General features: G+C 32.4%; 2 protein-coding genes across 3 annotated transcripts; both read right to left on the minus strand.

The window, feature by feature from the left end:
* Window positions 1–8,866: 8,866 nt before the first annotated feature.
* Window positions 8,867–10,077, minus strand: LOC124835286 (Lactoylglutathione lyase / glyoxalase I family protein). The gene is made up of 3 exons (XM_047310187.2): window positions 9,818–10,077; window positions 9,398–9,533; window positions 8,867–9,323 (listed from the first exon to the last, which is right to left on the minus strand). The coding sequence occupies exons 1-3, from the start codon at window positions 9,976–9,978 to the stop codon at window positions 9,267–9,269; spliced, it is 354 nt and encodes a 117-aa protein (XP_047166143.1). The 5' UTR covers window positions 9,979–10,077; the 3' UTR covers window positions 8,867–9,266.
* A 424-nt stretch (window positions 10,078–10,501) lies between these two features.
* Window positions 10,502–14,405, minus strand: LOC124835287 (uncharacterized protein At5g41620-like). 2 transcript variants are annotated; one of them, XM_088100574.1, is made up of 3 exons: window positions 13,751–14,405; window positions 12,938–13,060; window positions 10,502–12,296 (listed from the first exon to the last, which is right to left on the minus strand). In XM_088100574.1, exons 1-3 carry the CDS (start codon window positions 14,123–14,125, stop codon window positions 10,785–10,787), a joined length of 2,010 nt encoding a protein of 669 aa, XP_087956700.1. In that variant the 5' UTR covers window positions 14,126–14,405; the 3' UTR covers window positions 10,502–10,784. The 2 variants fall into 2 exon arrangements, with proteins under 2 accessions (XP_087956700.1, XP_087956701.1); XM_088100575.1 differs by lacking the exon at window positions 13,751–14,405 and adding an exon at window positions 13,149–13,159.
* Window positions 14,406–15,906: the final 1,501 nt, after the last annotated feature.

Below are 15,906 nucleotides of genomic sequence, written 5' to 3' on the forward strand. Positions count from 1 at the left end.
AACAAGTTTACATGAAATTCTTGCTGAAATGTGTCGTGATTGTAAATAAAAATTTGAAGTAAAAAAAATAGATGATTTTATTTATTGAATTTAAAATTTTATTTTGATGATTGATCGAATAAATTACTTTAATTTTTGAGTATCTTTAACAAGTATACGGTTTGAAATTTGAATATTAAAAATGAAAAAAAATTTGATTAAGATACACATTAAAAAAAATATATATTAAAAAAAAGAAATATATATATATATATATATATATATATATAAATAAATATTGATGAAAGACCCAAAAATAAGATATTGAAAGAGATAAACAACCAATTCTATCCTTATCATTCTTACTTCAAATATGTTGTTAAATTATTTGCTTATCTTCTTTATACTAACTACTACAGCAAAATCTTCCACAAATAAGAAAAACAGGCTGAGCGAAACACCCTTATTTCTTTTATTTATAAAAATTTAATTTTCTACTTTATTTAAAAAGACTAAATTTATTACATTACCATTCCTCACACTGATGTGTTAATGGAATCATATCAAACCGGTAATTTTTTGATGAGCTTTATCATGTTTCTTTTCTAATTTAAACTATTAAATAAATCGAGTTACAAATTCTTTTAACTAAATAACATGTCATATTGTAAATCATTTATCTTCAAATTATTTTTTCTTAATATCAAATTATTTTATAGTTAACCGAGACTTTTATTTTTAAATACAAACAAAACAAAATAAAGAACAAAGCAAAATAAAGTTTCAATAGCTTGGATTATTATTTTTATCAAGTCCCTCCCTAATGCTTCAAGAACCCGCTATTTATTACCTGACAAATCATTTGGTGTTATTAGTTTCTTCTCGTTCTTAAATGCTAAATATAATTCAATTGGCCAATCTCATAATCCAGTGCCAAAATGGTTTGCCATAATATAATTCCTTCTTTTTAAACGTTATGCTATTGAATGGAAAATCATTTTGACTAGCAGAGTAACACATAATATAGTATTGATCCTACTACTATTTATTCTGAAGTCCTCAAACTTATTTCTGTCACAGATCAATTCCCCCAATAACCTCAGTTATAGGGCAGATGTTCAATAATGGTTCTATATCTATAGCACAACCATTTAGGCCTTCCACTAGAGAGGCCTTTTGGGCTTGAAATCTATGCACGAATCCATTTCCCTTGTGCTGAAGTTTAATCTAATTTTGAAGAAGGGAAGTCAAGGATCAAACTCGGTCACTGTGTCAGGGAGATTTTGCTATCAATTTTAGAGATACAAAACCATCTGTAGGTTCGTATTGGGAACGTTATTAGTCCTTCACATGATATCAAAGTCTCCGGTCAAATGGTAGAAGGTCTGATTCTTCATAGTTAACATTTAGGACAGATATTGAAGGACCCATCATTCTCCACATTTTATTAGCCCAGCCCCAGCCCAGCCCCAGCTCAGCCCAGCCCTGCCACAGCCACAGCCACAGCCACACCTCAGCCCAGCCCTGCCCCAGCCCCAGCCACAGCCCAGTCCCAGTCCCAGTCCCAGCCCCAGCCACAGCCCCAGCCCAGCCACAGCCCAGCCACAGCCCAGCCACAGCCCCAGTCCCAGTTACAGATTTAGGTAGACTTTGACTTCTTTTTTTTATAAAACTAACTATTTCTGTTGGTTTGTGATAGCATAAAGCAAGATATGGAGGAACTTACATGTTTATAGTGACAACATGTAAAAAGATGTGGATGAACATGAAAAAGATGGAGAGAACATGGTGCAGAAACTCATCCCAAATGCCAATAAGATATACCATTTCTAGTTGTATAGCCTCAAGCCTCGAAATTGTATAGCTCGGGTGAACAATTTTTTCTTTCCTTCTTTCTGAATTGTTCAATAATATGAAAATTTGCTTATAGGATCAGGCTTATGGGAAAAAATTAAATTTCAACCAACAAATTTTAATTTCAATGAATCATTTAAAAAAAAACTTAATTTTAATTATTTAATCTTATAATTTCAAATAGTTACTTTATGTCATAAAAAGTTTTAATTTAACTTAACATATATATATAATTGTTTTGATTAGTAAAAAATATGTTACGAAACGAATTGAAATGTAATAAATCCGTAGTTATTAGATGATATATATTAGGGAAGTAAAAAATTATTGTATATGTATAGTATATTCATTGAGTGAAGTTAATATAATTATTTTCATATAAATTTTAACTAATATTTTCAGAACAAGACTTATTCAATTAAAAAATGTAATAAACTATTTTATTAATTTTTAATATTAACGTATTAAGAACTTTGTAAATATTTTTAAAACATACTAAATAATATAAAAATAAAAATTCTAAAAACCTGAACATAAAATATAATCATATTTATGTTGTATGTAAGCATCGATATTGATAAGATAATAGTTTTCTTTTAATGTGAAGTAAATTCGAAAAAGTTCACTTAATAATTTATACAAGAATTAATTTTAATATTTTGTCTTCTTATTGTTTTTAATAAAATCCTTAATTTTAGATTACTTTTTTTACTTTGACAAATAGTTGCTGTATGAAATATCTAAACCCATTTAGAAAAGATTTTCAAACTTCTTTCAAGTGTCATATTAATGTCTTGTTTGTATTTAGTTTATGAAATTGATGAGATTTTGTATTTGTTTTGAGATCGTTGTCTTTAATGTACAATATTTGAATCAAACAATATCAGGTTTTATATGGTAAATATTAAGTAAAAAAGTATTTTGAGTATGTCAAAAATACAGAATACGTGTTATTATTTTTATTTATATAATAAACGAAAAGATTCCTAATAGGATTACATAAAAAATTTAAATTATTCTTAAATATATTCTGATAGAAGAATTGAATATTCCCGGTTACTTTTGAGTTTTCATATGGTTACATGGCAGACATAGAAAGGGTATAATTGGTGTTGTGAAACCATTGTCTTTCACAGGGTAAGCTCTATTCGAATCTCTCATCTCATTCATATCTTTTAAATTAACCAACTCCAAACAAAATATATATCACAAGACGGGCACATAAAAAAGTAAAAAGCTTATATCAGTATTAAGTTTTCAAATTTAATATGTACTTTTATTCAAATTTTTGAAATATTTTAAAAAAACAATTGGTCTATCTATTTGTTTTTATTATATATAAACAGGACAACACTGAAGATGCACAAAACTAATTGGTAGAACAAGCAGAATACGAATATTTTCCTTTCCATCATAAAAAAGGGAAAACAAAGTTGTCTCACAATATTATAACATCTAACATATGCATTTCACATAATCATTCCAAAACAATTTAAGACAGATGCAATGAAATTATTCACTTTTAAAAAGTCCTTTACATACATAATTTTGAATTAAATAATAGCACATGAATATTTGCACTTATTAAACTCAAAGGATTTTTGGAAAATGAAGAGATAATGCAAGTGCTTCCACCCTAGATGGGAGCTTATAAAAGGGGCTTTGTTCCATGAGTGTCTCTGTGAACATGTTTTTCGACAGTAGTAAGATTAAGGTTATCATCTCACTCATGTGATTGTCTTGTCTTGAAGTGCATGGAAGGTTTGGAACAAGATTTGCAGTGAAGAGAAGTTGGTAAGAGAGAGCTTTCTTCGGTCCATTAACATGTGGTAATAAGATTTAATTAGCTGCTGACTCATTCATCCAAATGCTGATAGAGTGAATGAAACACTCATACAGTAAATGACTGAATGATGCGGGAGACAAATTGAATCTTATGCTTCCTGTATTTGGACTGAAGGGAGCTCCCTTCTTTTTTTTCTTTTTCGTTCATCTTTTGCTCTATTTTCTGTGTTTTTATCTAGAAATTAAGCTAAAGTTATATATCACAATCTTTTTCCTTTGGATTCAATTCAAAAGGTGAGTAACTACATCACTTTAAAGGTAATCTTTTATGTAATAGTGGATATAGATATTTTAAATAGCTGATATCAGGTTAAGGATAGTAGAATTCAGCTGGTTGAAGCAATTTTTGTGCTGAATTGCATGTTTCAAGGAAGATCTATTGGAGCTAAGGTTAGTTTAGTGATAAAAATTGAAAAGAAAGATGGTAAAAATGGCTGGTTCAATTTTCTCTATTAACATTTGAAAAATATAAGGTTAATTGAAAGAATTTGAAAAAAAAAAGGGTGGATGAGATTGTAAGTTTAACTCTTTCACTGTCAGATAACATTTGTCTACGTAAAAAAATATAACCAAGGAAAATTTCGTGGACAAAGTCATATTATACTAATTAGTAACAAGTTTTTTTTCCTTTTTGAATTTTTTCAATTTTAATTAATGTGTGAAACTTAGACTTATATTTATAATATCAATAAATAAAAATATATGGTGTTTTTCTTTTTGTTGTATTGTTTATAGAGCTACAAAACAAACTTTCAAAGAAGTTGTTGTGAATATTGATTTGATATACTAAATTGGGTTTGATTATGGTTATGGTGTGTATGAAAGTTTTTCAACCTTTGCTTGAAAAGTGGAATGCAGATGAAGCTGTAATGCAAAGCATGACTCCGACACAATAAACTGTTGTGAAAGAAAATCGTCAATGAGAGATTTAATGGCACTTCGTTGTTTGGTGGGGGAGACACAGAATGAATGCCACCGTGGAACTCCAAAGAGGGATGTTGAAGGACGGAATTACTTTTTTTTTTCCTTGTCAATGTATTGTTTTCTAATTGTAATTTTAGATTTATGTATTATAAAGTGACTGAGGTCATTCTGTAACTATCTCATTTAAGTGAAATAATATTTGCAGTTGTTTATAGTTATTGCTGTTGTTTCATTATTGAATTTCTTGTGTTTTCAATTCCTTAGTATTCGATTATTTATTTTATTTGTGAAATAAAATGTTTTATATTTTTATGAAAAAAAATATTCTGTTTAATATACAAATCAAAAGGATTAGAAAAATTAAAAGTATTAAACTATGTTTACACTATTTGGCATACAATTTTAATTTCAAAGATTTATTCAACAAGTATATTTTATAAAGATTAATTGCATGTTTTGAGTGGTGGGATGAGGATCTACACACAGTACTTCTTCACAATTTGTTTCAAGTTAGCTTAGGTAATTAAGGGTATTCTTAGTCAAAAATCATTACTTGCTGGTTGTATCTATCAAATTCGACGTTTAAGTTAGAAATTAATCTGATAAGGATTAGTGAAACCCTAATCCAGCTCATTCAGACTCCATTACCTGTTAAGTAATTATTTTGGTTAATGTTTCGGTTGAATTGGTCTGAAGGTCGGTCGTCCTTCCTTACTCTGCTTTCTTTTGATCTTCAATCATTTCCGAGAGCGCGATCCACTCTAATGGGTTATTGACCTGCAGAAGACACCCTGACGAAATGTCTATATATTTTATTAGGATAGAAAATGATGATCATACCAATTGTATATTTATACGACTTGTGGCAGTCAAGTCCATTTTGGATAATATAACCTACCAATCACTCATAAATACCACATATTCGTCCTTAATATAGCCATTAAACGTATTAATTAGTCGTTAATAATATTTACCCCTCTGATTAGTTTGTCTGGACAAGGTATAGTACAGCGACGTTTAATAGTAATTTTGATTAAAAGTGATATTTAGGAATGATTATCATGGTAGATTTTCTGTTCACACAACACTATTCAACTGGTCTTACTTTCTAAGTGGTCTTTCCTGTCGGTCCGCCTATACGGCCGTGTGGACATACACTACAATGTAGTTCCAGAAAATGAAATTTTTCTTTTTTCTTTTTTTCTTCTCAAGAGCAGAGACTGTGGAGTTTGAGACTCCTGCATTGGGTGTCTTAATCTGGAAAAAAGGCAACAGTAGTCATTTTCCATTATGCAGAATCTAACATCACTTTATCCATATGATGATACTGATAACTGCTCCATCTTTAACAAACACAAGATTTAACTAAAGTTGTTTGTCATTAATTGGCAATCAGTTATCACATCAGACTAATTAAAAGCAATTTAAGAAAAATCAAATACCCGAATTTCTTAGTGCTAATCACTTGGTGAAGCACGGGCAGTTTAATATAGAGAGTGGTGTTTGAGATTTGACAACGGAATTTTGCATTGCGTTTGGAAATGCACTAAATTTAGGTAAAGTTTGATTTCCCTTTATTCTCTTGGGCCAAGATGTTTCCAACCCATCTGGAAAAGGTATCAAGAGTTAGTGAAGTGGATTTGTTTATTATCGTAAAAGTCTTCTCCATCATCATCATCATAATCTCAAGATACGGAAATAAAAAAACATCATGCTCCACTTGCGAATCTGTGTGCTATAATATACAAACAATATATTAAGAACCAGTCCAAACAACATTAATTCTCTGATACAGCAGGTGGTGGCTCAAGGAGCTAAGAACACAGAGCTGAAACTGCATGTTTTGCACCACGTACGTAATGCTGCTACGAGGAGTTTAATTTTATCTCAGTTGATTTGACAATAAGTAACATTATCACCACCTTCTTTTCTTTGCTATAGTGGAGAACATCATGATTTGGTATATAATTTCTAAAATTAGTGAATGGAATTAATTGGTTATCTCTCAAATCAATGTTCAAGATGCTTCCACCAAGGCATATGTTCGGTATGCAACTTCTGGTTTGTTTATTGTTTGAAAGCAAAACAGCACTTGCTGTGGAACATTTAGTTTGTCAATTGTTTGAAAGAAAAACAGCATTTTGTGTAGTTCAGATTTACAAATGTTTGGTCAGGTTTTTACTTATAAAGAGGAAGAAATAAGAAAACAACATACCTTCGTGGACCATGTTATAACGAGTGCATGATCAAACCTCAACCCCACAAATCATCAACGGACTGCTTAGTGGAAAGATACGATGCGAAGAAAATATATATTTTCCCAATAAATATTAAAGCGGAGTCCAGACAAAGTGAACAACTTTTTTTTTCTCCATTTTTGTCTATACATTTGAACACTAAAACAATAAAGGTGTGTTTAATAAATGTCCTTTATATTTATAATAGTCTCGTCTCGATTAAAATTGAAAATTAAAGATAGTTTAATTTTTTTTTCATTTTTCGATATATTTTTCAAAAATAAAATTACAATAAGAGTTTCAAACTTTAAACCAAACAATATAAAAAAAAAAAGAAAACAAGAAACTCCTATTGGTAGTTACTTATTCGTTTTTGTGATCTATGGATATGGTCTACTAGTGTTTTAAAGATAAAACTTAAAAGTTGAAACAAAAGGTGATTTTAATCCTTTTTTGTTAAATACAAAAAGAATAAATTAAGTGAAAGAATTTAAGCAGTGATTTTTTTTTATAAAAAAACATTTTAAAAGTAAACAGTAAAAGGAATTATTTGTGCAAATATTACATTTGAAAATCCGGTTTCACTGTTAAAGAAGCTTCATTCCTAACGCAACAGAAGATACAATGTCATCTTCAGCAGACATACAGAATATTAGGAGGGAAATAAAGCAAGTATTTCGTTGTGCAAAAGTTCTTCTTAGCTTCCACATCAAGTGAACACATAGCTCAATAGGTTTAAGGATCAACATTCATTTTTCACACCTGACACATGATGATGTAATACATGATGTAATGTAAACATACATGTAGTTCATATTAATAATTTATTTAGACACACATCAATCACCTTTAATGGTTACATAGTCCCTTTACAAGGATATCTTTATACATATAAAAGGGAATTCCTTGTTGGCACTACTAATTTGGCTTATCTGTGCCAGCAAATGAATGAAAATCCCTGTAATATAAAATTTTCTGCTAGTGAGGAGGGTCTTTTTTTACCTGCTACAGTGTAAGTATAAGCTAAAAACACTTCACATACCAAGTTACGCAGGTCAAAGTGTATGAGTCAGCCAAGTTTATCATTGATTTAAGGTTAGGTTAAAGCAAATTACAAATATAGGTCCAAATTAAATAAGATTTAATAAGTACGTAGTGAGCTAATGGTGAGTCAAGTTCATTCACCCATCCATGATAAAAAACTAATTTTAAAAATAATCCCTTGATGCAATCTAACACTAAAAAAATGGCATACCAGAAATATAAACTGTTCTCGGATTTTCATTCTTCTCTTTTCTCCCTCACTTCTCTTCTCCCAAAATAAAATATGTTCCAAATTTAAGTTCTAAAATAAATGTTAGATTGACATTTGAAATTATATAGATTTTATTTGAATATTATTTAAAACTATCACTTAGCAATTATGATAAATATGTATATTAATATAATATTTACAATTAATATAATATTATTTTATATATACTAACATTTGTCATGATTATTTCACGAATTTGAAATTTAGTGTAGGTCAAGTGAACATACATAATGGCTAACCCAGAGTGGACCGGATAACTACTTTAACAGCTCTATAACAAATGTAAGTTCTTTAGTGCCCGTAAAGTTGTTTGTTTTTCTGTCTCGGTGATCTTAAGTTTTTGCTTAAGGAAGAAAGTGCAACAGTTGAATAAATTTATTGCTCTCTCCCTTGGTCGTGCTACATATGAATCTTTTCAAGTGATACAAAACATCATGTTTCAAGTAAGATCACACAGCACCTTCATGTATCACATTAAAATACTACACATGGATAATATTTTCAAGTGATTGTATAGAATTTTATCTGACGCCATATCATGTATGCACGAGAAATAGAAAAATGCATTAATCCAATTGGGATTTGGGCAAAAAAATATTCCATGGATGATTGAATGATTGCATGGTCGAAGGCTACAATTAGTGGTATAATTGAAAGCTTTAATTTAAAGTTTAAATGTTTCACCAAAAAAAAAAAAATCAATCCTGGGATAGAAGTAGAAGACAAGATATTATAACTCAACCAAAATTCAACAGGGAGGAAAGAGAAGCTGTCTTCCTTAAAGAGAAAAAAAGAAATCAAGAGGTGATTTGCTGTCAATTATATATGGATGGTGCCAAAAAACCCAATCTAAAAGACAGATAATTTGGAGGCATTTGAATAGCTTCTTTTCAATCTTCTAATCATTTTACCTTATTCTCAGGTCTGTTGCTTCACACGCCATATCCTGCTGTTGCTATTGGGCTCGACAAGATAACATTATCAATTATTGCAGGGAATCCATAAAACAAAAGGTATCACATATTTACCCTATCTTTTCCAAGATCACGACGGGCTAAAAAATGTTACCATGAAAAGAGAGGGTATTATTGATACTAAATCTGCTATGCATCTTAGAGAGGTTCATACAGGCCTAAGACATGTCCATCAATACACCGCATAGCTGCAACCTGATCACAGGTTAATTACATCAGACGTTGGGCAAGTCCTCAGATGAATGAAAGCTATGAGTGAATCACAATACCTTTCCATGGATCTCATATTTGATGGGCCCATCGAGTTCAGCTCCTAACGCCATTAATTTACTTACTGTACTGTTCATGTCAGTCACCGTAAATGACAAAAGGGAGGAGTACTCTTTCTGCGCGGTGGCTTGATCACTGTGAAATTGAAAGTGAATCAGCAGCTCACCACTCCATCCAATATTCAAAACCAAACATTTCTTTCAAAACAAAATAATTTGGACCACCAGTAAAACCGTCGAAAATCAAGAAAAAAAGAAGAATAACAAATCAAAAACTAATCACGATATTATTCGTAGGTTTCTCGAGCATGTTAGAGTTAATTATAGAACCATGCACACTGTGGTCGTCATTAACTACGGCAACTAGGAATGAACAATCATCGAACACATGGAGGGCATGAGAAGAGAAGAGAGAAGTACTGGGAAGAATGCATGAGGGCCAGCTTGAGAGAACCGGATTGAAGTTCGGCCCAACGGAGAGAGCAGACGTTGATGGTGAAGTCCAAGCCTTCGGAGTAGAAGCGTGCGGCTTTTGGTACATCCCTGTGTAGTTGTAATATCCACCTGAACGACGCTGCCATCAGGGACGCCGTCTGCGTTTCGCTCTTCTCGCAGACACACGTGCGCTCAATTGGATTTCAAGTTTCGGGCCTGCCAAATTTGGCCCATCTATTTCTTTTTATTCACGGATATCACCAGAACGGAACCTCTTCGGTTCACCTAAAACCCCTCCATATTTGCGATCTAATTACATAATTAGCTTCTATTTTACGTTATTCTTTGTCAATTAATATATGTAAAATTGTTCTAAAATATATTTCCATCGTATATCTCATAAGTTTAAATATCTCTAACAATACTTTGAATGTATCAAAAAATTGAACTTAATATAAAAGGGAGCATTTTTAATAACAAAATAATTAACATCAGTGATGCGATGCCCAAGTCAATACATAGATAGTTATGAATTAACAATATTTATGAATCCCCGATTCATGGTTGGTACTGATAAGTACAAAATTTGTTGCCATGCGTGGTTTAAACTTACTAGCGCGTCACAAGTTCAAATTTGGGTGCAGTGGGTCATAAAAATGAGAAGAATACAAAAAAAAAACTATCCAAAATTGTATATTTGTTTTTCACTTCTCAAAAGTCGACCTGATTCTTTTTTTGGCTACATGACATGACAACATCTACAGTAACATTTAGAAAACGAACCCCCAAAGGAAATTATGTTACAGATACAAAATGAAATTATGAACAAGGCAAAAATTGCACGTGAAAGGAAAAGACGAGGGAAGTGCAATGACCAGCATGCAAATTCTTCACCGACTTATTACCTTAGACTGAATTCTCCAACATGTTAAACGTTTATGCTAAACCACCTCTAAAAGGAACCTTTCAAGGCTTTTAAACGCGATCGCTGCCCCTTGGACCTAGCTTCAAGAAGCTTCGCCTTCAAAGTGTTGTTCTCCTTTGACCCTGAAGGCAGTTTTGAAGGCTCCGATATGTCCAGGTCTTGGGATCCAAGTTTTGCCATCCACTGCTTCACAGGGCTTGCCTGATTCCTCCATCCAGCATTGCTGCAGGAAGCCTCACCATAATTATTCTCAGTATGCATATTGCCACCTTCAGATGCCATAAGTTGACCTCTTATCAGATTATCAATAATGTGATTTTTACTGGAGCTGTGCAATTCAGTGGGGTTCATCTTTCTTTCAGAATCATCATCTTCGTTGATCTCAAAGTGTTCGCACTTTTCAGATAAACTTCCTTCAACTGCCTTGGTGTCTGTGGTCTTCCCCTGATCTGCATCAATTGACTGGGACTTCTTATGTGAATCAGATGACATAGCCCACGCCATCTGTTCTTCAAACTTCACTTGCAAGCTAGATGGGCTACGATGTTTTAACCCTTCTCGTGGTATTGGTTTTTTCTTCGTGTGGTTGGTTTTCAATGTCTCCTCAAAATGTTTGTCGACAGCCTCTTCTTCGTGTACCTTAGATCCCTTGTTGCTTGGCTTGTTCAACTCAAAACAATTTGAATCACTTCCCACGGAATCATCGTCATCACCCGCCACCTGCGGTGCACTGACAGCATCGTTCAGTGGTACAGATTCCAAGGAATTACGGCGATTCCTTACCACTATATTTTCTGTACTTCGACTATTTTGTTTAGCTCTAAGAAAAGTCTCTATTTCAAGGCTTAGTTTGTCAACTATGGACTTATCCATAAAACCATTCTGAGCTGCTTCCAGCTGCATTTGCATACGTTCATCCAGCCACGATTCAGATATGTGAAGAATCAAACGATCGTGATCAGCCCTTTGAATCCAGTCCTTATCAGACTTGTGATTCAGACTATGCACCTCTCGTTCATATTCACTTATTCCCCTAGCAAATTCATCACAGAGATCCTCCAATAGTTTTCTTCTTGTTCTCTCTTGATCCAATTCTTTTAGAGCGCTAGAAAGAGAGGACTTCACTTCAGAGAGATCTCGAGCTAATTTCCGGTGTATGCTCTCTGACCGTTTCCTTAATTTCCTCTCATCCTCAAGTTCATCCCTCACAGATTGCACGGCAGCGTGGAGTCGATCCTGTTCCTTACTCTTCCGAACCAATTTATCCTCTGCAATTTGCTTCATCAGGTCATCAACCTCATGTCGATCTGCTTGTCGGTCTCGAAGCAATTCTTTGATCCTTATACGCGCATGATCTAGCTCTGATTTTAATGCTTTTATCAATGAAATGTTAGAAGCATGTTGTTCTTCCAAGCTCCATATTCTGTTTAGCACTTTCAGAAGCTCCGTAGATGTTTTGAGACTATAATGTGGATCACCAATCCTTCCCTTAAACTCCAAGGAACTAGAAGGAGTGGCTCCAGGATTATACGGTGTCATCTGCAACCCAAGAAAGGACAAGCAAAGTATTCAATAAAATATGGGATATTCATCCAACAATAAACAACCTTTCAGTAGTGCAGGGATATGTATTGACTATGCTTTGCATCAAACAGTCAATCAAGGATGAACCTAGTATTCGCAGCAAATACTTTATAATACGCTCTGGAACAAGAAGGTAATTAAAAAATAAATCTACAAAAAAAGTGACTCAAACTTTGAAATTATTTCATTCTTTAAGCAAATTCATTATTATTACGATTCTTTTACTATAGATATTATACTAACCGATTATTTTGGCAGCAAACTATACTACAACGTAGCTGTTAATGGTATGTTATATCATTATTTATCGTGGACAAAATAAGTCATTCACCAAATTTCTTAATGTCAGGAATTTGTTACTCCCAATATTTTTTTTATCTCTTCCACTATACACGACTGATGGATCATAATTAAGAGAAATCTCGTGACTTAATCAATTTTGTAAATATATGCACTCACATTATATAAGGCGTCAAAATGGCAAGTCCCACAAAAAAAAAAAACATGTTTACTTCGAAGGATATTTTATGCTCTAAAAGTGTTGCCCGTCAAAAAGAAGGTGGAGGTTCATGGTTGGGGTCAAGATTGATGCTTACCTCCATGGAACTACCATAACTTGCAGGAGATAAAGGTTGCAGTGCATGATTACTTCTCTCAATTGCTCGCTGTTGCATCAATGATGCAGCAATATGCCTCCTCAAACTGCTGGCGCTAGCTGGCTGATGAAAGAACAGAAAAATTATCATTCTAAACGACATCTAGATTTGTCTCTATGGAATCGTTAACAATGTCTATGAGAATTTCTACCTCCATTACAGGCACGAGGTTAAAGACAGTGCATGACTTCACACTAAACATGTCTCGATGCTCATAGACGCTAAGATCTAAACACGAACATCCACAAAATAAAAGAAATTGAAAACAGGTAGTGAACTATGGCCATAAGAAAGAGATCATTGAACCACATACAGATACATAACACAACGAAGAAAGGAAAGAGAAATTTTAAAAGGAAAGTGGCCGTAAACAGGAAGGACAAGCATAAAATGGGAAAACGAATCATGTGTATAAAAATCAACCCCAGCTAGATTCACTGTGCTCTTCAAAAACCAGACAAAAACCAGACAGCGAGGAAACATTTTTGTTTAATAAAAGAACAAATTGCAGATGCTGAAAGAACATTTCAGGAATAACAATAATAACGATAATAAGTCACCAACATAAAAAAACGGCAAGTCAACACAGATACTGAATGGAAAATTAAAAACAAAAAAATTAAAATAAAACCAGTATCACTGCCTAACCTAGTAGCTAAGTATACATAAACCCACGAAAGACAAAACCGAAACAAACAAGATGCGAGTTGAAAAGGCAAAGTTGGGAAGCAGAAAGAAAAAAACAGACGGCACCTGATCAGGGGAACTGGGAGATGCGTCGGCGAGGAAGTTGGAGATGTGGAGAGCCTTGTCCTTATGGAGGATGTAATGGTGGCGGCGATGTCTGGGATCGGGAGCGGCGGCGGCGGCGGCGGCAGAAGGCTGAGCGTTATTAGCAGCAGAACGATGCATTTGAAAGAGTGGGAAAGAGTGATTGAATTCCCAGAGCGCTGCGGCGAGCTTCCTAGCGGAAACAGAATGGTCCCGAATGTTTTTGTTAGTGTGAGTGTGGGAGAGCCAAGAGGGAAATGGAGTAGAGGGTCCCCTGCTTTTCCCTACCAAAACCCCTCTCCTCAACTTTTCTCCTAATTTTTCCTCCTTTTCCGCTTCCTCTTCCTCGCTTTTCATCTCTCTCTTCCTTTATTTATGCCTTCCCCTCCCTTCTTTCTTCTCTCTCATCCACCCCCCAACCTTTTTATCTTTCATTTATTATTTTCTTTCCCTTTTTGATCCCTCCTTAATAATACACCACACTCCTCCTTCTTCTCTACTGCCATGTCTGCCTTCCACTTTTAACTTTCTTACATTTATTAGCCAAAAAATCATCCATCAATGCTCTCCTCTGTAGCTACCTCACCGGCCAATTCAACCATTATCATTAACCGCAGCTATGAACAGCTAGAAATTACTGATCAGACAGATTTTTATTTTAAGCAAGGGAATCTACCATTTTCATTTTAATATTCGAAAATGATATTTTCACTAATTCGTGTAATTTTTTATTTTTTAATTGTATTTATGTGCAGGAAGTTGAAGAAAGTTGAATAATAGAGATTTATGATTCTCTCTCAGGCTAAATTTGAAGAAAAATATATATACCTAACTGACACTCTGTGAAAGGGAACTACGAGTAAACTCTCACCTTGATTTCTGTATTCCAGCAGTACAATAAATGAATATATAAATTAATTAAAGACAAGATGAATAATAAGAATACATGTTGGGAAAATATTTAAATGTACTCACCTTTTTCTTTAAGGAAAATATATTTGACATTTGTTAAAACAAAATATTTTAAATCAATAATAATAATCATAAATATTAATATTAATTATATGTAATCGTAGATGATGATAAAATGTTGTTAAAATATTATTATTTTTTTTAAATAAGTTAAATTGACGTAGATAGAAAATTTGTTGTTTTATCTTATTAGTTTGAGTAATAATGTTATGTTGCGATTTTCTAATATGTAAAATTTTAATAAATAAATTGATAAACTTTTTAAAAATATTTTAATGTTTTTTACGAATTTATACTTAACGTGATTTCATAGGTATTGAAGAAACAAATTCTGTTAGCATTAGCGATTAAGATTGACATCCAAAAAATATTAATTTTTGATTGAAATTTAATATAAGTAAATAGTAAACAAATTCACATAATAAGTTACAAAAGTAGTGGTTATAAGTATTATAATATTTTCCTCAATAAATATATTATGTAATACAATATAAATTATCAATTTACGTAATGCAGTATAAAGTTTATTAAAAGAATGATGAGTATTATGTATACAATATAAGTTATACATTTTCTCACCTGTATTATTTGTCATACAATCAAAACTAGCCTACATTATTTGTCATACAATCAGATAAGTTAGGATGTTTAAAAAGGAACAAAAACTTACAATTTTAATTAAATAATTAAAAACAAACAATTATGCACGATAATTTCAATCTGATCATAAATTATCACCTAATACATTACAACAACTACTTTTCAAAAAATTTATACATTGAATCAGATACTAAAACTTTTACATTTATCATAATTATCTCAATAGATTTTGATATATAAATCATGACTCTATTCTATGTATCAAAAGTTAATTTTATAAAACCAATTCTCATTTGATCTATTTTAACTAATAAAGTATCTTTATATGTATGAGTTAGAATACGAGTATGAATAATTCTTTTTAGACCCTTACCCAATATATCTAAATATTAGAGTGAAATGTTTTATTTTTTAAAAGTCATTATCCGTTTATCACATTGACCTCATATCATCATATAATATTATCAACACATTCACAATTTAACCATTGTTCATACATTTCAAGCAGTTACAATTTTCATAAATGTATTAAATTACTTTAGATGAAATCTCATTAGGCTAAAGCG

Source organism: Vigna umbellata, chromosome 10 (genome assembly GCF_029865625.1).
Source record: "Vigna umbellata cultivar VRB3 chromosome 10, Vumbellata_1.0, whole genome shotgun sequence".
Taxonomy (NCBI): Eukaryota; Viridiplantae; Streptophyta; class Magnoliopsida; order Fabales; family Fabaceae; genus Vigna; species Vigna umbellata.